The sequence below is a fragment of the Canis aureus genome, chromosome 34, assembly GCF_053574225.1.
Source record: "Canis aureus isolate CA01 chromosome 34, VMU_Caureus_v.1.0, whole genome shotgun sequence".
NCBI classification, from domain to species: domain Eukaryota; kingdom Metazoa; phylum Chordata; class Mammalia; order Carnivora; family Canidae; genus Canis; species Canis aureus.
In genome coordinates this window covers 7,647,673-7,675,377 of record NC_135644.1, presented here as the reverse complement: position 1 = coordinate 7,675,377, position 27,705 = coordinate 7,647,673, and the positions used below count along the sequence as shown (strand labels likewise).

Below are 27,705 nucleotides of genomic sequence, written 5' to 3'. Positions count from 1 at the left end.
CTACTTACTTTACCATCTGCTATGTTTCATTACCATCATTTTTTAAATCTGCTGAAGGAAACTCAGGATCACTAGCCCTTGATATAAGAGTAAAAATATCCAGGTAAATTTCACATGAGAATCTCACATGCTCATGATAACTTTCTAAGTCCTACTTCTTGAGAAAGAGAAATCGCTGATAAGATTTTAGGCAGATATGCTAAATTATTGTTCCCTTCATCTAGTGAATTTCTATGATCTGTGTAATATGACACATGTTTTACTATTCTAGGGGAATTCTGACATTCTAAAATTTCTTTTAAGGTTTCATTTACTAAACATGTTAAATCATCAGCAATTCAAGGAGAAAATCTCAATGCCCTTCTAATCTTCTAATTCTCAACCCACAAACCCAATTTGTTTCATAGGCTTTGGGAAGTAAGAAATATGAGATACTTATTTGTAAGTCAAAGCCTAAAACAAAATCCCCCTGACAATCCAATGATGACTTGTGACATGACATCCCCAAAAGAGCAGAAGAAAAGTAAGTTGTTTAAAATTATGCTTCATTGAAAATCAGAAAATCTTCTAATGATAATGGCACATATTATATGCCTGCATTTTAATAAATATCATTTTATCTTGGATCCTTTATCATGTGCAGTCACTTAACCTAGGGAAAAATCCATGGATTAACAAGAAAAAAAATCATGAAACTCAAGATTTCAGAAGTGTTTTCAGTTCCATTGTCAAGGCCATTTGGAAGAAAAAAAAAAAAGCATAATAGCACCATTCTAATGTGTACCCTAATCCACCTGCAAATACCCATTACCATCATACAAAGAAAAAAACACAAGAATAAATACTTCATCAAATGTCCTGGTAGTTAATTTTGACCACCTCTATTTCAAAATGCATTATGACTAGCAAAACTTGCAACAAGGGTCATTTTCTGATGGAAAGAAAAAGCTAAGGAAATCATTCTTACAACATTTATAAGTGCATTTCATCTCTTATCACTCTGTGGAAACAAATAAAAACTGTTTTTAATATTTATATAATTTTAGCATTTGGGAGCTTTTATCCTTCAAGATGAGGCAGTTTATATGAAAGAAGACATATTCAACATTTTTAATATATCTTTGGAGTGTTTAGTTTTATTCCCTAACTAATCCTTCTCATAGCACACACATACATAATAAAGTATGGGTACTTTAGATCAACTACAAAATATATAAAAGCCTTGTCCCCTCTCTAGCATTGCTCTAGGATATATTACCAAACAAGTAGATAAGTCTGATGATGAAATGCACAATATGGTCACCACTAATAGAGTGGTTTTCTACAAATGCATTACAAAAAGATGAACAAATACTTTACATTTCAGAACATAGCTATTTTGATGTCACATGTCAAGGAAAGTCCAAAGTGATAAACGTCAATAACTTTAAATCTGTAGGTTTTGGATTAGAAACATAAAGGAACTTTGGAAAAATGACAATGCATTCAGAAAATAAACCAGGTTGAAGGTAAGAGTCCCTTCTTGAGGGTCTAATTAGGTGCCCCCTCTCCCTCTCCTTTTAAAAAATTTATCTCAGAGAGACACCTTAGCAGAAGCTATCGGCTTTGACAGAACACTGAAATCCTGGCAGTGAACCATAAATTGACCATTACCATAAAAAGAGCTGCTAAATGAGAAACCATGTGCTCAGTATAAAACTAATTTCATGCTTTCAAAAGCACACAGTGGCTTCTAGCAAGATAGTGGCCCTGGGACTTGCTGAGACAGATTGGCGAACACAAATGGTTTGCTCCTGATGCGTCTGCTTAGCCAAGCTTTACATGTACTGGCAGTAAACGGGGTTCTCGAATCTTCTGTCAAACGAATACACACTTATCTATAACTTCAGAGTTGAAAGCTATAAAACAGCTGCCTCAAATAAATTTAGCAGGAAAAACACATACACATCTATCTATATCTATATATATATATATAAATACATACCCCATGTGCCATGTTAGCTTCCTATCAAATAAAAATAGATTTCTCTGCAGACCTAACTACTAAAACGACACTTAATAAGCATACTGCTTTGTGAATACAACATAACTCTCAGTCTTTTCGGCTTTAGAAATAGCTTCTCATCGTGTAGGAATTGGAGTTAGAAGAGCCTAAGCAGGAGGACTCCATCAACTCGGAGGCTAACTTTGAGCTTGCCCTTATCTAGTTGGTTTGCAAATACTCTACACTTACAACACCACATCTGAGCTTTCTGGGCATGGTGATCCACTAATTTAACTTTCCAGGTGAGAGTCAGTACTTTATTTGTATATAAGTGATAAAAATCTGCTACATTTAAAACGCCACATCTAATTAAAATGCTTTATAAGGAAATGCTACTAATTTTCTCATTTCATTCAGTATACTGCCTCTAAAATTCAATTACTGTAGGTTGTGCAATGCATGACAGGTCATAACTTCTAATTATTAATGTCAAGCTTAACAAGGTGTCAAGTCCAGTATGCAAGCCATTTCACTTACTTTCTTAGTTATCTCGTAAACATCACTTGTTTCCTATTTTTTCACATCAGAGATTCTACAGAGTACATTTAGTTCATAGTCTCTCTCTATATACATATATACCTGAAGCACATCGTAGCACTGCTAATTACCTACTTTCAGTAATGACAGCAAATTGCATAATATCACTGACTTGTTCTGAATGTTTAAAATGCAAAGGAAGTCACCTACTGTTAAGATGTCCTCGGCAAACAGCTAGCACAGAAAGAAAAGAATGCTATCACACCATGCATTTAGGGAGTTACTTCCCAATAAAATTAAAGGATCATATATTTTGCTCCTCAGTCCTGCCCCTTCCAATCTGTCAGCGCGACATGATAAACACAATTGATAACTCCACAGGATTCAACACAGCATAAAAATCTGTTACTGACACACCAGATCCCGCATCCAAGTTTTAGAATAAAAATGCTCACCTCTGCTAGGAAGTCCACTCCACATCCTGGCTGGGCTTTCACCAGATTTAAGAGCAACCAAGTTGGATAAACAAAACTTCCAGTATGTGACCAGTGTGATGCACAGTGCTACCGAGACTTGGCTCCAGCCCTGATTATCTGTGTGACAGTACCACGCTATATCAGTGCAGCTCCAAACCTTCCCAGATGCTGGCTTATTGCACTGCTCATTGAAAATCCTTTACACGCTGGCAACATTTTAGGGAAGGACAAGCACACTCTGAGTCATTTGTAAAGAAAGCAGAGCAATTTCAATTCTATATCTCCATGCGTGCTGAAACCAGAAGCACTGTCAACCTACAAGTCTGAGGTGGATTTATGCCGAGAAACAGGCAACCTAAGCCTTCATTATCAATGCATGAAATCAGCCACTGTGATCAAATTCAAGCAAACCACAAAAAGGATATGATTATGAAAGACTCCACAGATTTAGCACCAAACCTTGTGGAATGAAGAATCATCTACTGAAATTGTGTAAATGTTAAAAATAGCCCTGGCTTTTCAACAATGAGCAGGATGCAGAGAAGAAATCAGTAGTATATATTATAAGGACTTATCATAAAAGCTGCAAAAACCAAAATAGCTGTAGGTTCCTGGGACTTTTCTATAGACAAATAAAATCATTAGGGACTATCACAATTATAACAACAAAAAAATTCTGTATATTTGATGTAGATGTCCATTAAAGAACAAATGAAATATACTTTAACCCCTAATTACTTGTCTCTAAATTAAAAAAAATAATGACAGTAAATGTGTGCAGGAATATGCTAATGCCAGGGCAAAATACTATTCAATTTACTCTAAGACAAATTCTTAAACAATAAAGATTTAAATGTACTCTGTGTAACAAGAAAATAAACATACAAAGTAAAGAATATTTTTAAACCCATAGTTCTTGACTGTTTATTATTTTTAAGGACTCTATAGCTCATTAAAATCTCTCCTCCTGATACCCTCAAATTTTTACCTTTACCTTTCACCATCTTTTCTCTCTCAATATTAAAATATAAGATGCAAGAGCCAGTTGACATACTTTTAAAAAGGTACAAGGTAGACTATCCCAGCAAATAGAAGCAATGATTTGAGATCACAAAATATAGAGCTCTGACACATGCAAACTGCAAAGCAAAAAGGGCATAAAAACATTCATCAAAAATCACAAAAGTAACTAGAAGAAATTCCTGGTAAGCAGCATTGACAAAGAACACATTTAAGGTTCTACTCAGATTTTTAGAGATGGGTTTTAGGTTCTCTCTGAGACTGTAAAGCCAGAGCAAAGCAGGATCCAATGAAGGCAACTCTGACTTGAGGATCCTCTATAAACGACTGTGTTCAATTCTAGTGGTCCCGCCAGTGTTAGGTGCCCACATTTAGTAGTATCTACTAAATCCAAAACACCTGTGTAAAAATAAGCCCTGTGCCTGACATACATTTACATAACATGACACTTGGAACAACTTTAACATGGCACCCCATAGGTATCCACATTACATCTTTATGTGTACATTTGACTCCTTATAGGCCACCAGCTAAACCCCTTCCTTGCAGACGATTACAGACATACGTGGAGTAGACACGCACACAAATATGTTTGCCCAAGTCACAGGAAAATTCACTTATCCTGCTGCAGTTACTTCTGCTACCTGAATTCCATTCATTTTGTGCCTCATGATTCACCGATTCAGCAACTGTTCAGTGTTTTCCCTCTGTCTCTATCTCCATGTGTGTGTGCTTTTCTAATCTTAGAAAAATAGTTCATGAGGTTGTGGGCCTAAAACTCTTTTTATTACCATACATGCAGCTCCCAAATAAGATAAAAGTTTAAAGTGAAACCATAATATTTGATTATAGGTCCTCAATCCCTAATCTAAAACCTGAGTGCCAGATGCATTTCAGAATTCAAATGCTTTTGCATTTTTGAAAGATAATACTATGCATAGACAATGAATTATAGAATGTCTCCAGTGGGGTTTGGGGCAACACTCTATGGTCAGACACATTAACATTTCTGCAGCAAAACATGGGTGTATTCATATAAATGGGATAAATAAAGGCTATAATTAACCTCATATCAGTTCAGGTCAGGTTTTGCCATCAATATGAATTATAAAACCTTCTGACTTTCAGGGCTTCTTGGATTGCAAGAATTGCAGGTTAGGACACAGGTGGACCTGTAGAAATGTTTACCTAAACTGTTATAAGGATTAAATTGGATTGGAAAATGGTAACTAAACAACTGTTCTCTTGCTTGAGCAAGAGATCTGGATATTAGCATCGTTTTCATGGGACAATCAAAAAAACATGACAGAAGATGTTGTTAAGACTGAGACACAAAGCAGAGCAGAGATGGAGATGTATTGAAAGATGATGAAACTAGAGCATGGGAACAGAAAGTAAGAAGCCATTCAGAATCACTATGTCGAGAAAAAAAAACAAAACATAATGATAATAATATCAAACATTCATTGATGAACTACTTTATATCCAGTCATGTGAAAGGCATTTGACAAAAATATTTCTTTTAACAATGTACTCTATAATCTTCAAAGGAAAATTTTAAAAGGAAAAATTTAATGGAATACTACTCAGCCATCCAAAAAAATGAAATCTTGCCATTTGCAATGACCTGTATGGAACTAGAGGGTATTATGCTAAGCGAAAGAACTCAATCAGAGAAAGACAATTATCATATGATCTCACTCGCACATGGAATTTAAGAAACAAAACAGAGGATCATAGGGGAAGGAAGGGGAAAAAAGCAAAACAAGACAAAATCAGAGAGGGAGGCAAACCATAAGAGACTCTTAATCATAGGAAACCAATTGAGGGTTGCTGGAGGGGAGGCGGGTTGGGGCGATGGGGTAACTAGGTGATGGGCATTAAGGAGGGCTCTTGATGTAATGAGTACTGGGTGTTATAGAAGACTGATGAATCACTGACCTCTACCTTTGAAACCAATAATACATTAAATGTCAGTTAACTGAATTTAAATTTAAAAAAAAAAAGTGAAGCATGAAACAATGGGTTATCTCACTCTTTTTCCATTGTACCCCCAAACAAAACATCCACAATGTGAAACATCATTGTGAGAATGTCACAAACAAAAATAAACCCTACGAAGTAAAGGTCCCTATTTTACTATTATACACTATGTACTATTTGGTATAAAAGTTCTTCAAAATCACTTTTAAAAAAATGTAGTAATATTCTTTACCATCAATACCCAAACTGTTTAACTTTAAAACCCATTTTTAAAAAGAATATTTCTCCCCCAAAACACGAATATTATGTTGTGTTCACTTGGAGTTGTCCTCTGAGTATATTTCCTGAATACTTTTTTAAAGTAGGTACATTAAAGAATTTTAAGATAGCATTGACCTTGGACATAAGACTTTGGGCCTAGAAAACATCCGTCATCCTCAAAGGCACGTTAGTCAAAGGGTACCAAGTTGCAGTTACGTAGGATGAGTAAGTCTAGATAGAGAGCTAAGGTACAGCATAATGACTATCAAAACTATATTGAATACTGGAATTTTGCTAAGAGAGTAGATTTAAATTGCTCTCACCACACACAAGAATGATTATATGAGGAGATAGATATATTAATTAGCTTGTCTATAGCAATCATTTCACTATGTATATGTATATTGAGTCACGTTGTACACATTAAACATATACAATTCTTATAAATAAAAATAAAAGACGATACATATTCCACCTAAAAAGAAGAGCATTTCTTAAGTGACTTTTGGGGCCCAGACTCACAGTGGAGAAAAGTCCCAGAGGCATTTATGAGAATACTGGTCTTCCTATTCACTGTACAAAGTATAACAGAATGTGTGGCTCTAATCTTAGTATCTAGAATATGGTCACAAAGTCATTTTCCATGTGAAGAAGGAAAGTGCACTTATTCATTTTTGACAGTGCAACATAATTTAGTGAATTCCTTCTTTAGTAACTGAAATGGTGCCCTGGGGGTTTGCTGGAGTTATTGCAGCTTCTAAAAGCAACTGACTATACAGAGTGGGTAACTCCCCAGGATCAAAATCAATATCTCTTTATACCTTTTACATCATGTCCACATAAGAACAAATAAACTTCCAGCATCTACAGGCCAAGAGTTTCTGGATTGCAAGGCTGACTCGCTAGAGGGCAGGCTCTAGAAATGGGTCAACATGATGTGAATGCCATCACACTGGGGCCATAAAAACAAACAAACACAATAATCAGTCTACCCGGATCCTCCACACTCTTCATGTAATCAGGAAAAAAGCAAACCGTGTTTCATAGTTGGCCAAAGAGCCAGCTACAAAAAAACCCCATAAGCACAAGTATGAACACCAACCCCATTGTCAGTTGTAACAGTTCACAGGGATGTCTAATTTGGAACAATGTCCAACGGCCTCCTTGGCTATGATGCTATAAAGGGTATGGCAGTGGAATACCTGTGTGAAGAGAGTTGGTCCGTCAGGATGAGGGTGAGGACAGTACATGTAACTCACCAAGAGAATCTGAACTTACTAATTTTAAATTCCTACTGAGCCAGTGACCAAAACCCTTTCTCCACAGATTAATTTAAAATAGGTAACATACATATATACACAAAACCAGGTAACAGATTTTAAGTTGGTTGTTGATAATTCACATCACTCAGCCACCCAAACACTTTTGGTCGTTGTCTAAGATTCAGTTCCACACTGAAAAGTGTCGGTGTTTGGTTTTCAAATTCTCAAAGCCGAGACTTGTATAAAATGACATTTACCTGTTAATAACTATATGTAAAAGTCCACAGCCCAAAGCATTCTTAAAGCAAGACCATCTGTCCTCACTGAAAAAGGGCCAGACACACCTTTTAAATTTTTATTTTAAAAAGTGCCTTTAAAATTCCTTTATATATCAATTCCTTAGAGTTCTGTACTTAGATGACAAGCACCCTTGTTTATAGTTTTTAACACATGTACAGAATATGGAGTTGTTTTATGATGACTTTTCAGGCAGGTCTACCTTAAAATGTTTTAGAATTCTGACACCATCCCAAATGGGTAGGGTTCTATCTCAAAGCATTTAGGGGTATTGGAGTTATAACTTCAGATTCCATTCTCTTTCTGTTCTCATTCACCAGGAACCTCAATAAGCCCTCAATATAAATATCAATTGAACTCACCTGTGGAGTACCTATGTGTGTACGAATTCTAGCTTCGTTTAGAGGAATAGAGTTAGGATTTTGTAAAATATTCAGAAACTTATAACGATCAATTTTGGTCAAGACAAAGAGCCAGAAGAATATATTGATATTTTTTTCTACTATATCATCACAAGGTCTAAACTATTTTAAGTAAGTGAATTCTTGGGCCTTATCAATAGGAATTTATATGAAGGAAAGTAAATGTCATCTTCTTTAGAACCCAAGTTAGTAATATATTAAACCAAGATCCTTTTCCCTTCTAAGTCTGGTTTTCTTTTTTTTAAAATTTTTTTAAAAAGATTGAATTTATTTATTCATGACAGACACAGAGAGAGAGAGAGAGGCAGAGACACAGGCAGAGGGAGAAGCAGGGTCCACACAGGGAGCCTGACGTGGGACTTGATCCCAGGTCTCCAGGATGATGCCCCAGGCTGAAGGCGGTGCCAAACCGCTGGACCAATGGGGCTGCCCTAAGTCTGGTATTCTTATGGAAAATTATAGGAAGTTATATGGACTCTATCTACTAAGTGGGCTGCATGATAATTATTCCATGAAAAGATTTCTATGGAGTTATACTTAAGAGGCCTAGGAAAACAGTGTGTTGTAAATAATTTAATCCATCTACTCCCATGGTGAAAGGCTTTTCTTACCTAGTGCACTTACTCACTGATATTTTGTCAATGACTGGTTACACTGTCATCATCATACCTATATTTTGCAAAAGAGTTCTTAGTTAAGTGATAACGGACCGACTTATCAGAAATGAAGGAAAAGCAAGTATTTTCAACCATGTTCCTATTATGAAAGCAAAAGATGTGTATACTGATGAATTCTAGCCCTGCACCTATCACACAAACCTAAGTTTGCATTATTAAACACTAATGTTCATATCTAATATCTCTCAAAAGGAACCACAACTTCATTTTGTTTAGGAAGGGAGCAATATTACAATATTTAAGCAGTAATTCTTATTCCTGAAGAGAAATCTCCACTGATGCTTTCTCCCTCGCACCCTTCATCAGGAAACAACACACACTTGCCACCACCCTCGTATGTATAGCTATCTCCTAACTCCCCAGGTGAGTTCAATTGATATTTCGCCTAATGTGTAGAAGATATTCAAAAAGAATCTGTGAAACAAGCATGCTCCTACCCAGACATGCACGTCTACACACATGCTCACCCTTTTGTGAGTATTTCTTTGCTTACCATACTCATTATGTTCCAGCAAAATGTGGGGCTTGGAATGAGGAAAATATCTTACTTTCGATATACTTGTGGCACCATCTTGTGGTGAGTCCATAGTGCTACTGTTTCATGTTTGATTTTTCAAGTTCAAAATTGAGAGAACACTTTTGAGGATAGAACAATTTCATTTTAAATATAGAGGAGAGGCAGTGTGAAACATTCGGCCTTTGAATTAAAAAAATATATATACAGATTTTAAGAGTTATAATCCTATCACAGCATCCTGACCTTAATAGCTGATTCTTGAAGACAGAATAGGAATGAAAATAAGAGATCATTAGAACAGAAGGGGGAAAAACCAGCTGATGATCCTGGAGGTATCAAAGGGAAGCTCAGAATATGGCAGCAAAGTCCAGGATACATCATACAATGCTCCAACCCACAGCCCACTTTCTGATCTTGCTCTCCGTTTTTTACTTCCAAGTAATCACTGCTACTTCCTGCTGCAAAATCACCCGTTTATATCGTCCTCACCTTCCCTCTCTCTGCTCCCAAAGTGTCCTCAACTTAAAATCTACTCAAACTCAGTACAAAATTCCTAAGGGCAAATAAAGATGCCACTTCTCACACCAAGAGGCGGAGTCTATTTCTTCCATCATTTGAGCTTGAACTGGTCTTGTGACTAGCTCGGACCAAAAGACCTGAGTGGTTACAGCTTCTGCTCTTGCCATCTCAGAGTGCCGCTCAAGGACTGGGGAAAGAAGCCTAGGCTGAGCCACTGGAAGAGGAGTCTCCTAGGGAGAATGATCCAGCCTCCAGCCAGCACCAACTACCAGATGCATGTATAAGAAGCAATCATAGACCATCCAACCCTGCTGACCTGCAGATGCATGAGCGACCTCCTCTGGGTCCAGGACAAGAACCACCAAGGTGAAACCAGCTCCAATCTCCTCCGACCCAGAGAATCATGATTAAAATAAAGCATTGTTTTTAAAAAGTGTCTAAAGTTACTACCACAAATTTTCTTGTCTCTCCTTCTGATTTTCTCACTCAGTTTCAACCACATCTCAATTTAAAAATATTTTTTATTTATTTGAGAGGGAGAGAAAGAGCAAGAGCACAGGAGCAGGGAGAGGGAGAAGTAGACCCCGCACTGAGCAGGGAGCCCTATGCAGGGGCTGGATCCCAGGATGCTGGGATCATGACCTGAGCCGAAGGCAGACGCTTAACCCACTGAGCACCCCCCCCCCCCCAGGTGCCCCTTCATCTCAGCGTTTTGAGTATGACAAACTGCTTTTCAGTTTAAGATTTTAAACATTCTCTTTTACTCCCTTTGAATCAATATTTCTCCACTCTCTCTGCTTGACTAACCCTGTTTAGTCTTAAAAGCTGTAAACTTCAATGAGATTAGAAATTCTTTGGAATTAATTGAAAGTGAGAAAGAAAATGGGCAGTTCAGTTGGGAGCAACTGGGAAAACCAAACATGAGATAACAAGGAAGCAGTCATGAATTCTTTTCATTTTTACTTTGTGAAGAATTTGTTGCAAAAAGTTATGAGAGGTAATGCAGAGTATGAGAAAGATCTTAGACTTTGAATCTTTGTGTGGCCTCTGGAAAGGCCTCCAAATCTGTCTACATTTCTTATCTACAATGTGAGGAGAGTCATACTTACCATGTTGGGGTGTGAAAACTAACGTCATTATTTCAGTCTTTCCACGATAACCCCTATCTCCGGTGCACCTCAAAACAGGTACGAATGTGTCTCTCTTACTACAGTTCAGCACAGCCTTCCTAACCTGGGCCTGACCTTTCATAGTTTTAAATATTATTTGTGCCAAACGAGTGCCAAGGGAAGGATCAGAGTTCACGCCCTAAGAAAGAATCCTTTCCCATTTTGAGGCAATCTGGATTCTGAAAACCCCAGAATATAATCAATCCTCCCCACCATAATCCTCGGGGGCAACTTGATTCTCCGCGGCAGGCACAGATGTCCCTTGACAACACAAGGAGAACACAATGTAAAGTTAACACGTATTACTAGATCTGGTGATTTACCTGCTTCTGCTTGCACAGGGTGGGTGTGAGGATATTACGTACCCCCGGCTGACATGAGGGGAAAGCCTCTGAGCAACAATGCTGACACATCCAGAGACAGAACGTAAAGCCTCTCTTTTCTGATACGACTTCTACATCAAGTACACTGTCTGGGCAGCAACCTGTAAGCACAAACTAGGCGATTTCTGCCCAACGTAACTTACATCTGTAGATGGAAGGCAATATCATGGTGAAGAATCGGGTCACAGAATCAGGCCAACTTGTTCCAAATCCCAGCCTGGCCTCTTTTGGCTGCTACCTAACCTCTTCATTCCTCATTGAATTGTATGTAATAATAGTACCTTCCTCATAAATCTGCTGTGAAAATTTAAGTAAGGTAACCTCCTTAGCGCAGGGTAAGGCCTCATTCATCCACTTAATCGCAGCCATTGGATCTACTTTCACTGTGTTTATTATACTGTGGAAAGTACAGAGTTGCTTATAAAGCTCCCAACTAGAGGTACCTTGGTTGATGGGGGTGGGAGTGTACACCAGTTTCCATGACATCGTCCCTCTATTACCGCGGGGCCACAGATGCTCCAGGAGAACACAAGGAACACAAGGAGGCCATCTTTTGCATTCCTGACCAATTCCTAATTATAGATTTATCTGAGATAAGAAGCTCCTTTGCTAGGTATCAATCCTCCTCAATGGCTTTCATTGGTGTTCCCAAAGTGTAATTTCAAGCCAGGAGCTTCCACGGAGAACTTGTTAGAAACACAAGTTCTCAGGCCTACGACAGGCCTACTGAATCAGAAACTGTGGAGGTGGGGCCCAGCAGTCTGCATTCTAACACACCCTCCAGGTGATTCTGATGTGATTCTAAAATGTGAGAACCACTGAGTTAAATTATCAGTTATTCACACATCAGTTGCCTTATTTTTTTAAGTTCAAATACCCCTCACAGAATTAGGAAGGTGACTAGGAGAGGAATGGTGGGGAAATACCACAGCAATAGGCACTGAGGATAACAGATCCCAGCCTTTGATGGCAGAGGGCAAGAGGGGTGTCACTAGCCACCCTACATAGAGAATAAGGTCAAATTTATCTGGACTTGGGGGATTGTATGTGGGTCGTGGAAAATAAGATCTACATCGTCAGGTGGTATCCTCGAGAAACACCAAGTTGAGGTGTCTGGACCTGATGGGGAGGCTCCTGGTTGACATAAATCAGAGTGGCACAGAACTTAGGAGAACTCTGAATTCCAGCAGCTGCCGTGATTTTTTTAAATATATATTTGGGAAGCAGTGTTTTTCCTATGCGTCCACAGAAGAAAGACGACTCTCTTGTTCCAGCTACTTCCTATTTTGCCTGAAGGATCTTCCCTCCTTTTCACCCAATCATACTTCACTCCAATAATAATAGTTTGTTCCTACATGCATTTACATTGCATCATCACTTATATTTGGAATGTTGTTTTTCCTCGAGTAACCTGAAACTCATCATTGAGTATTTACCACAGATGTCACCTCCTCTGGGAAACCTTCCCTGACCTCTATAAAGTTAACCATTCCTTTCCCTATGCCATCCACTTTATATATAAATCTGATATTCACTTATGTAAATATCCATCTGGACACTTAAGAAATTGCGTTTTATTAATCTTTGCAGACACTTGATATTATTTTAAAAATTCACCCTCCCCCCAAAATTTGTGTTCATTATCATCTCTGATAATGCTACTAGAAGACTGGGTATTTTCGATGGTCACCTTTATTAAGATTTTTTAACTGAAATTTTTATGGAAATGATTAGAGATTCACAGGCAGTTGTATGAAATAATATAAGAAGTTCTCTTGAGCTCGTTCCAGCTTCCACTGATCACACATTTTGTAAAACTATATAATATTGCAGTCTGGATGTTGACATGGATACCATCTACCAATTTTATTCAGATTTCCCCAGTTTTACTTGTCCTCATCTGTGTGTGTGTCACCCTTGTAGGTTCATGTAACCACCACCACAGGATCTCTCAGATTGACTTTTCATAATCACACCCACTTCCATCCTGACACCCTCCCCCATCCCTAACCCCTGAGAACTACTGATTTGTTCCTCATTCCTAAAATTTTGTAACTTCAAAAATGTCGCACAATGGAATCATACAGTACGTAACCTTATGGGAATGACTTTTTTCATCTTGCATAATTCCCTAGAGATCCATCCAGGTTGTTGTACATATCACAATCATTCAACAATTGAGACCCCAAAACTTTGAGAAAATAAATTTCTATTGTTTTAGACCACCAAGTTTGTGGTAATTTGTTACAGAAGCCTCAGGAAACTAATACAGAATTGTTTATAGTTTTGGGCTATTACAAATAATGCTACTTGAAGCATTTATATACAGGTTGTTGTGGGAACATATATTTTCATTTCTCCGGAATAAGTCTCCAAGAGTACAATTGCTGGGTTGAATGGTCAGTGTAGGTCTAGTTTTATGGGAAACTTCCCAACTATTTTCTCGAGTGGCTACAACGTTTTATATTTCCATTAGCAACGTGTAAGTGACCCGTTTACTCTCCACCCTTGCCAACATTTGGTATTGTCACTATTTCTTACATTAGCCATTCTGACAGATATATAGCAAAATCTCACTGTGATTTTATATTTAATTTCCCTGATGATTAATGATATTGAAAATCTTTTCATGCATTTGTGGTCATCTGTGTACCTCTTCGGTGAAATTTGTCTTCCTATCTTTTACCTATTTCATAATTGGATTGTTTGATCTTTTTTCTACTGTTGAGTTTTGAGAGCTCTTTATATGTTCTAGATACTACTTCCTATGTTAAATATGTGGTTTACAAATATTCTCTACCGGGATCCCTGGGTGGCGCAGCGGTTTGGCGCCTGCCTTTGGCCCAGGGCGCGATCCTGGAGACCCGGGATCGAATCCCACGTCGGGCTCCCAGTGCATGGAGCCTGCTTCTCCCTCTGCCTGTGTCTCTGCCTCTCTCTCTCTCTTTCTCTCTGTGACTATCATAAATAAATAAAAAAAAAAAAATTAAAAAAAAAAAAAAACAAATATTCTCTACCATCTGTAAATGGAATTCTTTCATAGATTCTTTGGGATTGATAGATAGAATATCATGTCATCTGTGAAGTGAGATAGTCTTCTTTCCAGTTTGTATGCCTTTCATTTACTTATTCCTGCCTTATCATGGTGACTAGAATTTCCAGTACGATGTTGAATAAGAGAGATGAGAATGGACACCCTTATATTGCTCTTTTTAAATTACATTTTTATATATTAGGAAAATCTTACTAAATAATTGTAACTAAGGTTTACACATCTGGGAAATGTAAATGTTAACTGATTTTTTCTTTATTATTTATATCGCTTGCATTTAAATTTTTAAAGGAATACTGGTTAGACAATTTTGTAAAAGGAATCAATTGTACAAAAATATATTGGATTAAAGAATTTAATAATAAAAATTTTTTAAAATTTTAATTTTAGTATAGTTAGCACACAGTGTTATATTCGTTTCAGGTGTACAATATACTGATTCAACAGTTCTATCCATTGTTCAGTGCTCATCGAGACAAATATACTCTTTAATCCCCATCAGCCTATTTCACCCATCACTTTACCCAACTCACTTCTGGTAACCATCAGTTTGTTCTCTATAGTAAAGAGTCTGTTTATTGGTTTGTGTGTCTTTTTTCCTTTGTTCCTCTGTCTCTTAAATTTCACATAGGAATGAAATCTTATGGTACTTGCCTTTTTCTGACTTATTTTACTTAGCATTATTCTCTCTAGCTCCATCCACGTTGTTGCAAACGGCAACATATCATTCTTTTTATGGCTGAATAATACTCCATTGTGTGTCGGTGTATATATACATATGTATATATCACATCTTCTTTAGTCATTCATCTATCAATGGACACTTGGGCTATTTCCCTAATTAGGCTATTGTAAATAATTCTACAATAAACATAGGGGCGCATATATCCTTTCAAATTAGTGTTTTTGTATTATTTGGGTAAATACATTGTTGTGAGATTACTGGATCTTAGGGGAGTTCTACTTTTAACTTTTTTGAGGAACAGTATGGAGATATTGTTTTCCACTGTGGCTGCACCAGTTTGCATTCCCACCAATAGTTCAAGAGGGTTCTTTTCTCCTCCATATCTTCACAAACATTTGTGGTTTCTTGTGGTTTTGATTTTAGCCATTGTGACAGGTACAGGGCGAAATCTCGTTGTAGTTTTGATTTGCATTTCCCTGATGATGAGTGACGTTGAGCATCTTTACATGTGCCTGTTGGCCATTTGGATGTCTTCTTTGGAGAAATGTCTGTTCATGTCTTCCACCCACTTTTTAATTGGGTTGTTTTTTGGGTGTTGAGTTGTATAAGTTCTTTATATATTTTGGATACTAACCCTATATTGGAGATGTCATTTGCAAATATCTTCTCCCATTCAGTATGGTTGTTTTTTAGTTTTGTTGATTGTCTCCTCACTGTGCAGAGGTTTTTATATTTTGATGTACTCCCAATAGTTTATTTTTGCTTTTATTTCCCTTGCCTTAGGAGACATATCTAGAAAACTATTGCTATAGCTGCTGTGAGGTACATTACTGCCTTTGCTCTTTTCTAGAATTTTAATGGTTTCAGGCCTCAATTTACATCATTAATCCATCTTGAGTTTATTTTTGTGTATGGTGTAAGAGAGTGGTCCAACTTCAGTCTTTAGCATGTTGCTGTCCAGTTTTCCCAACACCATTTGCTAAAGGTACTATCTTTTTCCCATTGCATATTCTTGCCTCTTTTGTAGAAGACAAATTGACCATATAATCATGAGTTTGTTTCTGGGCTTTCTATCCTGTTCCATTGATCTATGTGTTTGTTTTTATGCCAGTACAATACTGTTGTGATTACTATATCTTTGAGTGTAATCTGAACTCTGAGACTGTGATATCTTCAGCTTTTTTTTTTTCTTTTTTCAAGATTGTGTTGGCTACCTGGGATCTTTTGCAGTTCCATACAAATTTTAGGATTATTTGTTCTAGTTCTGTGAAAAATGTTGTTGGTATTTTCATACATTTTCAATGTATTTTCATTGCATTTAATTTGTAGACTGCTTTGGACAGTATGGACATTTTATTTATCTATTGATTGATTTTATTTATTCATGAGAGACACAGAGAGAGACAGAGACATAGGCAGAGCGACAAGCAGGCTCCCTGTGGGGAGCCTGATATGGGAATCAAACCCAGGACCCCGGGATCATGACCTGAGCCAAAGGCAGACGCTCAACCACTGAGCCACCCAGGCACCCCTGGCAAGGACATTTTAACAGTATTTGCTCTTCCTATCTATAAGCATGTAATACCTTTTTTTGGGGGGGGTATCTTAATTTTTTATGAAAACACTTAGGATTCCTGAATCCACCAACGTGCCTAGCATTGTTACCAAGGTATACAGGCTTTGCAGTTTTCTGCAAGATGTGTTAGCAATATGTGTTTTTTTTATTATTTTTTTAAAAATAAATTTATTTTTTATTGGTGTTTAATTAAGCATGTAATATCTTTCCATTTGTTTGGTTTTCTTGAATTTTTTCTTCAGTGTTTTATAGTTTTCAGAGTATAGGCCTTTCACCTCCTTGGTTAAGTTTATTCCTAGGTATTTTATTATTCTTTGCACAATTGTAAATGGAACAGCTTTCCTAATTTTTTCTGTTGCTTCATTATTAGTGTACAAAAATGTAAGGTATTTCTATACATTGATTTTGTATTCAGTGACCTTCCTGAATTGATCTATTAGTTCTAGCAGTTTTTTGGTGAAGTCTTCAGGGTTTTCTTTTTTTTAAGATTTTATTTATTTATTCATGAGAGACAGAGAGAGAGAGAGAGAGAGAGAGAGAGAGAGGGAGAGATACAGGCAGAGGGAGAAGCAGGCTCCATGGAGGGAGTCCTATGTGGGACTCGATCCAGGTATTCTGAGATCACACCCTGAGCCGAAGGCAGATGCTCAAACACTGAGCCATCCAGGCGTCCCTCTTCAGGGCTTTCTACATAGAGCATCATCATCTACCAACAGTGAAAAGTTATGCTTTTTCCTCACTAATTTGGATAGCTTTATTTCTTTTGCTTTTCTGATTGCTGTGGCTAGGACTTCCAGTACTACATGGAATAAAAGGGGTAAGGGGGATATCCTTGTCTTCTCCCTGATTTTTAGGACAAAAGTTCTTGGTTTTTCCCAATTGAGTATGATAGAGCTGAGCTTTTTTCATATAATGGCTTTTATTTTTTTAAAAGGATTTTATTTATTTATTTATTTGAGAGAAAGAGAATGAATGAGCAGAGGGGAGGGGCAGAGGGAGAGGGTGAAGCAGACTCCCTGCTGAATAGGGAACCCAAAGTGGGGCTTCGCTCCCAGGACCCTGAGATTGTGACCTGAGCCTAAGGCAGATGCTTAACAGACTAAGCCACCTAGGCACCCTCATATATGGCCTTTATTATGTCAAGGTATGTTCCCTCTAAACTGACTTTGTTGAAGGTTTTTATTATGAATGGATCCTGCACATTGCAAAATGCTTTTTCTCCATCCATTGAAATGATCATATAAGGTTTTTATCCCTTCTTTTATTGATGTGATGTATCATACTGATTGATTGGTGACTATTGAGTCACTCTTGCAACCCAGGAATAAATCTCACTTGATCATGGTGAGTGATTTTTTTGTTGTTGTTGGATTTGGTTTGTTAAAATTTTGTTGAGGATTTTTGCATCTATGTTCATTGAGATATTAGCCTGTAACTTTCTTTGTGGTGTCTTTATTTGGTTTTGGTATTAGGGCAGTGCATACCTCATAGAATGAATTTAGAACTTTTCCTTCCTCCTCTACTTTTTGGAATAGTTTGAGAAAAATAGGTATTAACTCTTCTTTCAATGTTTGGTGGAACTCACCTGTGAAACCATCTGGTCCTGGACCTTTGTTTGTTGGGTGGTTTTGATTATTGATTCAATTTCATTGATGGTAATTGGTCTGTTCAAATTTTATTTCTTCCTGATTCAATTTTAAGAAGTTATATGTTTCCAGGAATTCATCCATTTCTTCCAAGCTATCCAATTTGTTGGCAAGCTCTTGATCTTAGGGTTAAGCATTCATTCTTTCACCATTTAGAATAATGTTAACTGCAGGCTTTTTGTAGTGCTCTTATTAAATTGAGGTAATTTCCCTCTATTCCCAACTCGTTGAGAGTTTTATCATAAATGAGTGTTGAGTTTTCTCAAATTCTTTTACTTCATCAATTGATATGATCACATAATTTTTCTTCTTTAGCTGTTGATGTTTTATATTATTGATTTTTAATGTTGAACCAATTAGGTCATGGCATAAAACTCTTTTTATACATTACTAGATTCAATTTGTCTATATTTTACTGAAATTTTTAAAGTCTAAGTTCATGTGAGATTAATTTGTAGCTTTTTTATAAATTGTCTTTGTCTGATTTTGGTAGCAGGATAATAATAACCTCATAAAGTAAGTTGAGTGTTTCTTCCTCTTCTATTTTCTAGAAGAAATGTATAAAATTGGTGTTCTTTGAATGCTTGGTACAATTCTCTAGTAAAATCCCGTGGATCTAGAAATTTCTTTTGGGGGAGCTTTATTATGCATTCTTCTAAGTTATCAAATTTCTGAATATAAGTTTACAGTATTTGCTTATTATATTTTTAATTGTGGCAATTCTATAGTAATATCAATTCTATATCATTTGTGTCGTCTTTCTTTTTAATCTTTGTCAGTTTTGCTACAGGCTTCTAAATTTCATTGATTTTTTTTCCTCAAAGAACCAGTTTTTTGTTTCATTGTTTTTTTTTTTTCTATTGTTTTCCTATTTTCAACTTCAGATATTTCTGTACTTGAACTTTATAATTTTCTTCCTTCTGCTTGGTTTGGGTTTATTTCTTCTCTTCTTCTCAGTTTCTTAGTGCATAGACTTATTTATTGGAGACCTTTTCTCATTTCACATATAGGCATTTAGTGATATAAATTTTCTTCTCAGTACTGTTTTAGTTACATTCCACATGTTTTAATATATTGTTTCCGATTTTCATCTAGTTTTATGTATGTTTTCTTTCCTTTGAGCTTTATTCTTTGATTCATGAGTTATTTAAGAGATATGTTATTTTCCTGTAGGTTTTCTCTTATTGATTTCTAGTTTAACCTCATTACGGTCAGAGACATACTGTAATCATATTGTGTATGATTATAATTCCTTTAAATGTGTTAAGGTTTGTCTTGTGGCCTGGAATATGGCCTCTCAGTGTTCCATGGGCACTTGAAAAATATATATGTTCTACTGTTGTTGGGTGGAGTTCTAAATAAATTAGTTAAAACCTGTTGGCTTACTATATTGTTTGGATCTTCTATATCCTTGATGAGTTTTTGGTCTAGTAATTCTATCAGTTACTGAGACAGAAATGCTGAAGTCTTCAATTGTAATTGATACATGAACACTTAGAATCATTATGTATTCCTGGTGGATTGGACCTTTTGTCATAACATGAGTTTTTGTGTTTGGTAATATTCTTTTTTCTGAAGTCTATTTTACCATATTAATACAGAAACTCATGCCATTTAAATATTTTATTACTATTTTTTAAAGATTTTATTTATTTATTTGACAGAAAGAGAGAGAGAGAGAGAGCACAGGTAGCTAGAACAGTAGGTAGAGGGAGAGGGAGAAGCAGGCTCCCTGTTAAGGAGGGAGCCTGATGTGAGGCTTGATCCTAGGACCCTGGGATCATGACCTGAGCAGAAGACAGATGTTTGATCAACTGAGCCACCCAGGTGCCCTGTGAGTTTGTTTGGATGAATTTTAGAACAAAAGAGTCCTCCTGTTCTACCAGAAGCTGAGATTTAAAGGTTTTGAATCTAAACTTAGTGAAAGAACTGCCAGTGGTTCTTAAGTCTCAACCACCACCCTGTGGACTCTACTCCCATCCTTGCCAATCCTTACACTGTAAGAAGGCTGACAGAGAAGAAGGAAAGTTACCTCTGAAACTGACAGTTCTTGGGAAGGTTACCTTTACTACCACAACTTTTCTCCTTTACGGGGAAGATGGGATACCATTTTCCTCTGTGTATCAGTCAGCACTGCTGTAACAAAAGCACCATAACTAGGTAAAGATGTATCAGTCACAGTTCTGGAGGTTGGCAGTCCAAGATCAAGGTGTGGCAGCATTGGTTCCTTCTGGGGACTCTGAGAGAAGGATTGGTTCCAAACCTCTCTCCTTGGTTTGGAGATGGCTGTCTTCTTCCTGTGTGTCTTTACATCATCTTTTCTTTTCTGTCTGTATGTCTAAATTTTCCCTTTTTATAAGTCATATTGAATTAGAGTCAATCTAACCCTAATGACTCATTTTAACTTAATTTACCTGCAAAGGCTCTATCTACAAATAGAGTTACATTCTGAAGTACTGAGGATTAGGATTCTAATATATCTTCTTCACAGGGGGTGGGGGTACAATTCAGCCCATAACACTCTGTAAAGCCAAGCAATGGGCACAAAGGGAATACTAGCATTTTGTTCCTTGATGAATTGCCTACTTTGTCAATGGACTTCCCAGTCTCCCCTGTGCTACCTCGGCAGGCAAGAGAAATGTGGAGGAGCCTCTCACACCCCCATCTGCTTCTACCTACCTGTGCCTTAGCAGCTCCATGTAAGAGAAATGCTAGTTGTCAGATTTATTCTGTACATTCCCTCAAGCCTTAAGAGTTGATAAATACATAGACAAGAATAGAGCACACAATCTTGTCAGGACTGCCATAATGTGGGAGATAACGGCACAAACAGTTGGGGAATGAAGTCTTTTGCTACAAAGTGGGGGTCAATTGGGGGATACAGCTAAATCTCAGGGATTCCCAATGTCTATGGAACATTTTGGGGAGTTCTTCCTCCACAGGCTCTGTCCGGAGCACTTGTGACCCAAAGACAACCAGGATAGCAATCTCGTACCAAGAATAGCATTGCAACCTTGCCAAGACTGTAAGGTAAGGCCATTCTACACCCCATCCATCCACAGGCAGAAGGGCAGGCTGGAGCGGTGGAAGCTGAGAGCGAACTGTATCCCCTCCTCCACTCTCAACTCCAGGGTCTATCTAGCCAAATCTTAATTTGGCTCTGACATGGATGTTTTTATAAATAGAGCTGAGTCATTTAAATCAAAGTCCCTCTGAATAGACAAAAGTGAGAAGTTATGGGCTGAGAAAGTGCTAAGGGAACTGCTACCCAGCAGGAAACAGACATTTGATAGATCAAAACTGAAGAAAGTGGCTGGAAAAAATAAAACCATGTCAGTCTTGCTCCTCAGTGAGTTGAGACTAAACAGTAGATAAATGCACATGTACACATAGCACTGAGGTATATTCCACTTCACTTTCTGCTGCTTCACTTAGCATGATATTATGGACAGATTCCCCTGCCATTAGGGATTCTTCATAAATATAATTTTTAATGATTATAGTTTCTATCATTCATCTTATAAATGTACTTTAAATGTATTTAACCTTTCTCTTATTGGACATTTGGGATCTGCTTAATATTTTGGAATTATAAATCATGTCATAATCATCTTTCTACATACATCTATGTCTAATCTCTGTTTCAAAGAGAAAAAGACACTATTATATCTACTTTCTTTTCAGATGGGGAAATTAATGCTAACCACTTTCAGAGATTAAGTGACTTCCTCTCATCACATGTTTTTTTTTTTTAAGATTTTTTTTATTCATGAGAGACACAGAGAGAAAGAGAGAGAGAGAGAGAGGCAGAGACACAGACAGAGGGAGAAGCAGGCTCCATGCAGAGAGCCTGATGTGGGATTTGATCCCGGGACCCCAGGATCAGGCCCTGGACAAGGCAGGTGCTAAACCACTGAGCCACCCAGAGATCCCCCCTCTCATTATATTTTAAATCCATCTTCTGACAATGGGTAATTGACCAAACTATCAGTGCATAAAAGTCGTCCTTTATATCTAATGTACAACCTGAAAACCTGACTCATTTTGTACCCATTTTCCCCTATACTAATATTGCCTTAGACTAAGTGATGAACTATATTTTACTTATAGAATATACCTATAATATTCTGTGTACGCCTTAGCTAGATTTATGTAAGCTAATTTCATTAGCATGGAGAAACTCACGACTTGGAGCTTTACATGTCTAGTCGCAAAACCCACTGAAGTTAAATAGTTCACCACGATAGCAACAATTTGTGACCACAAGTATATTAGAGCACACAGGTCTGAATTCAACCAGAGTATTACTGCGCAGCAGAAAATAGTAGCAAAGCAGTGACAAAGAATAATGGCTTCACTATTAATTAATTAAATATAGTTGGTATTCTAGATCTGCCATTTCCATGCCATATAACCTCGAAAAATTATCTTTCTGTGCTCCATTTCTCGTCTGTAAATGAGGGATAATCATAGTACCTACCTCAGGGTTGATGAAAGGACTAAAAGAGAAAATTCCCAGAAAGGACCAGAAAATGGCCCATAAAATACGGTCAATTAATGTTAGCTACTAATCTCCCTAATTAGAAGTCGCAGGTTAACTTCAATCTAGGCATACATATTTGGACTCTAACAGACATAATTCACACCTTTAGTCAGGACTATTTGCTCTCTGATATAAGACAATAAATCAGTTTTTAACCCAACACCAACTCTATTTTACTATGTAAATACAGATACATTAATGCATCAGTGAATATTTATATTATCATCATAATAAAGACAAAATGGATAGGTAATTATTCACTATTATAATAAAATGTGTATCTTATATCCTTGACGTTCCTTTAAATTCTTCCATAGCATGCTAAGTATTGATTGGGGAAAATCATTTAATGGAATTAAATCACACACTGAGTAAAAAGCAGTTAGGTTTAGCTTGAAATATAAAAATTATCTCTTTACAGGACACACAGTGTTCACTGGAGCTTAATATAGGGACCATGGCATAACTTCACAAAATCATAAACTATGTAACAGCACCGAGTGAAATTCCAGGGAATAGCTGCTTTGCACCATCACACTCCACAGAGAAGCCTCCTCACCAGAGTCGGCTAGAGTGGAATTTGGAACTCTTCCACCAGAGTTAGAAGGAAGCTTATCTTGATCTCCCTAAACCTGGGTAGGAGGCCCACTTCTTGTAGAAATCTTCACCACCTATCACAGTAAGTCCCACATTTTCTTTAGTTGCGTCCTAGTGAAGATACCCAACAGCCAGCAATGTGGAGGAGGAAGGGCTGCCTAAGGATAAGGATAAGGAACCTGAAAGACTGTTTCTCAGATTCAGGGCAGATGCGGGAAATGTGAGAACTCCTAAGCTTCTGTCTCTACCCACCCACAGGTCAGGGTGAGAAGTGAGAGGGGGAGGCAGGAAGGTGGTTGCGATAGGGCCAGAGCGCAGAGGTAAGCCTTGTTGGTTTTGGCACTGCCTGCCCCTATTGTTAGAACACCACTGGCATGCTGCTGCCAACTCCCCAAAAGAATATAACACGTCTAACACTCAAGACTAATGCTCCTTTCCTGCATCATGGGATGTTATAAATAAAGCTGTAGCTTTTTATATACCATCAAGGAGTACACCACCCTATAGAAGGCAGATGAAGGAAACTCAGGAAAGCCTAATTTTGCAGAGAGGCGGAACAAAACACTGACGTCACTGATCTATTTTAAACACATTTCAAAACACACTAGGAAATGTTTCCACACTGTGGGAATATAGGACCAAGTCTATGATCCGATACACAAATTTTGTGCGTGTGATGTTTGCATCTAATATAATCCACATGAATTTTTTATACATGCACACACACAAACACACAGACGTAACAAACAGCTCTTGGGATGAACTGTAGGGAGAAGAATACATGTTATGTGGTGGTAGCTTCATGGTGAAAGAGATCTTATTCTAAATCCTTCATTTCCTAGGACAGTGGCATTTCTCCCAGCAGCTCACGGAGCCCCGGGCCCTTGCACCTACCTGCGCTGGTGGTGGTGCCGGGGCTGGTGAGCAGCTGCCCTGAGCCCTGAGCCGGAGGTGGCGGCTGCCCATCACTCAGCTGCTTGACTCGTTTGCGATGGGATTTGCCATTGTAATGGACTTGGGCCTGGGCGGCGGAGTTCAGCTGAATGTTGCACACCTCACAGAAGGAGAACAGAATTTTCTTTTTCTCTTTACTCAGCTGGTCCTCAGGCCTGTCATTCTTTATCCCCTTTTCTTCAAAGCCCCGTAGAAAAGTTGCCATATTCATAATACCATCTTCAGGGTAGTTATTAGGGCGTAATGAGTACTTCATACCTGAAAAATAAAAAGTACAAGCGCTTGTAAAATAAATGCTCTCTGATTTTCTAGTATGATTACAATTAATTTTCGAGATTTGGGACAGGCTAAAGGTCTTCCAGCTACTCAGTGGATGCTCTTTGAAAAAGTCATCAAAACTACCTTATCGAGAAAATATGGTCTTTGAACAGATGTCCTCTGTCTGGAGTACTTCCTCCTTTATCCTCCCCACCCTCCCTCCACCTCCCGATCCCTTTGCCCTTTCTAACTCCTGCTGACCCTAAATCTCACCAGAGTACTACCCTCTCCAGGCAGCCCGTCCGACCCGGGGATAAGGTGATCTCTGGCTGCATGCTCCCACAGTGCAATATGACCTCCCTCAGAGCATCTATCACCCTTTGCATTTCATACGTATTTGTGCAATTTGGTCTCTGTGTTTCTTTGACAGAGTATGAGCCCTGTGAGAGCGGTAACCTCATTTCTGGATGTCCCTTAGGTCTAGAACTGTACTTTCTACATAATAGGTATTTAAATACCTATTGAAGGGAAGAATAAATGTTATGAACCCAGCATCATGGAAAAGGCTAGGTATAGACACAAAGGTATAAATAACACACGTGCACCTGTCAGCAGACAAATGCCCTAAACCTGGGGAGGAGGTGAACAACAGAGATTAAAACACAGTATGTCTGCAACTTACATTAAGTTGTGCTCCAAAAGCCCCTTTATAAGTCAGCCAATGGGAATTTGAACATATTTTCTTATAGTTGTAGTGAAACAAATTATATTCAGGTTTCCAGATCAGCCCATAAATATCAATTTAATTTTTGATGAGGTTGAAATGCAGAACATCTGAAATAAAAAGTAAAAGAAATACAGTAAATGGTAAACTAGTAATTGAAAAATAGAAAAAGAGTAGAGCAGACTAAGATTTTTGTTTGTAATTTTGTTTATTTTTAAATGCTGCCTTTTTTCATTTAGTTCATAAGGGTATAGAGATAGATTATAATTTAACTGAGGATTTTAAAGGAGACTTTTCAGCACGTCAGGGACCTTCACCTGATGAAGATGGCCTTGGCTTTTTATTTTGCTCTGTTCCACTATAACATATGTAATTGTTTTCATTTTATTTAATACTACTATTACCGGGATTTTTATACTTTATTAGAAAAACTCAGATTTTTCCTTCCTATGTAGGGAAAACCCCAGTTCTTCCCTATTGTGTTCCCTTTTAGAAAGGGATTTCTAAAGAAAGTCACTTTATTAGTCACAGAGAATACTTCACTTCTGCTACTTTGGTCACCAAATGTATGGAGGTTTTTTCCCCAAGAGAAGCAATTCTGGGTGTCCTTCAACATAACTCAATTCTGACACTATGTACCCGGAGATAGAATTAGATCCCACTGGTTAAGGGCTCAATCCCACTAGACTGTCTCCCCACCACACACACACACACCCTTCAGACACCTTGCAAGCCCAGACTGTCACCTGTGCTTCTGACCACCCCCCTAAATAGTGAAGGTCCCAACAATCCCCTCCTTGGGTTTGATTAATTTGCTAGGGTAGCTATAGAATGCAGGGAAACAGTTTACTTATTATTTACCAGCTTATTGTAAAAAGATAAATAAAGAATACGGATGGACATCCAAATGTAAGAGATGCACAGGGCATCTCTTGATATAAGGGGCGCGGAGCTTCCATGCCTTCTCCGGGTACACCATCTCCCAGCACCTCCACATGTTCGAGAGCCTAGCAGCTCTCGGAACCCTGTTCTCTTGGGATTTTATGGAAGCTTCATCAAGTAGGCGTGATTGATTATATATTCTATTTTCGGCCTCTCTTCAAGAGAGTCAGGGGTAGGGCCAAAAAGCCCAAGCTCCTAAACACAGCTTGGCGGCTAGCCCTTATACAAGAACAACCCAGGAGCCCACCCAGAGTTGCCTCATTAGGAAAAAAGATATTCCTATCACTCAGGAAATTACAAGGCTTTCAGGAGCTCCATGTCAGGAAGCAGGGGTCAAAGACCAAATATCAGAACCAAAGATGTTTCTAATGTCCCTATAACTTAGGAAATTTTAAGAGTTTTAGAAAAAGCTCTGTACCAGAAACTGGGGGCAGAGACCAAATATATTTTCTATTATATCATACATTCTTGTCAGTGTGATTATGGCAATGCATTTGGTTCTCAACTAAAAAGACACTCTCATAAGAGAAAGAAGAGAATAATATACATGGAATAATTGGGTAAAAACTAAGAGAAAAGGAGTAAGCATGAGAAAGAATTGGCTGAGGTGAACAATAGTGTGCCATGAGGGATGAAGAATTAAGATAATGAAAGGATTATGGCTTGTGAGGGATTCCTGCCTATGGAAAAAAACTCAAGAGATGGAAGGACATTGGTTTGAGCAGTTCTGTTGGTCCAAGTTGGCTTAGAGCTGTATGAAAAGGAAAGGGCAACCACAGGCTAGTCCATATTTGGAGCGTTCACCTGTTGAATGTTTAAAAAAAATCAGAAAATGACTTATAGCACAGGGTATGACTAAAAGTTACAGCATAGGGTATGACTAAAAAGATAGAAGTTGATTCTACGCATGCAGTGTGCCAGAAAGCACTCCCTATTTACACCCATACACCCAATTGCAAAGATCCATTATGCATTATACTGTAGGCTAAATCCTAACCTTCATTGAGTTGTTGGAAAATTGCTAATTTTGACATGGAAAATCTATTTGTCCCATAAATATTTTATCCTGATATCACCATTTCAAGGAACTCTATTTCACAAAATTTTAAAGTTTATTCAAATTATACATAAATCAGGTTTAAGCAATTCCCATAACTGAGTTGCAGAAAATAATTCAGCTATAATTAAAATGTGATTTAACTGCATATACATCAATATTTT

At 37.7% G+C, this 27,705-nt stretch overlaps 1 protein-coding gene across 10 annotated transcripts in view; it reads right to left on the bottom strand.

Annotated features, from left to right (window-relative positions):
• The window catches only part of ZNF385B (zinc finger protein 385B), a 388,911-nt gene that overhangs the window by 279,636 nt on the left and 81,570 nt on the right, over positions 1-27,705 (bottom strand). For 8 of the 10 annotated variants that reach the window (XM_077883220.1, XM_077883200.1, XM_077883204.1 and 5 more), the window contains exons 2-3: positions 25,501-25,652; positions 24,501-24,818 (exon numbers count right to left, since the gene is read on the bottom strand). In XM_077883220.1, coding sequence (XP_077739346.1) covers positions 24,501-24,816 — 316 coding nt within the window. In that variant the 5' untranslated portion in view covers positions 24,817-24,818; positions 25,501-25,652. Of the gene's footprint in view, positions 1-2,976; positions 3,133-24,500; positions 24,819-25,500; positions 25,653-27,705 lie in introns of those variants that run through there. The other 2 variants (XM_077883219.1, XM_077883221.1) reach the window with 2 other exon arrangements.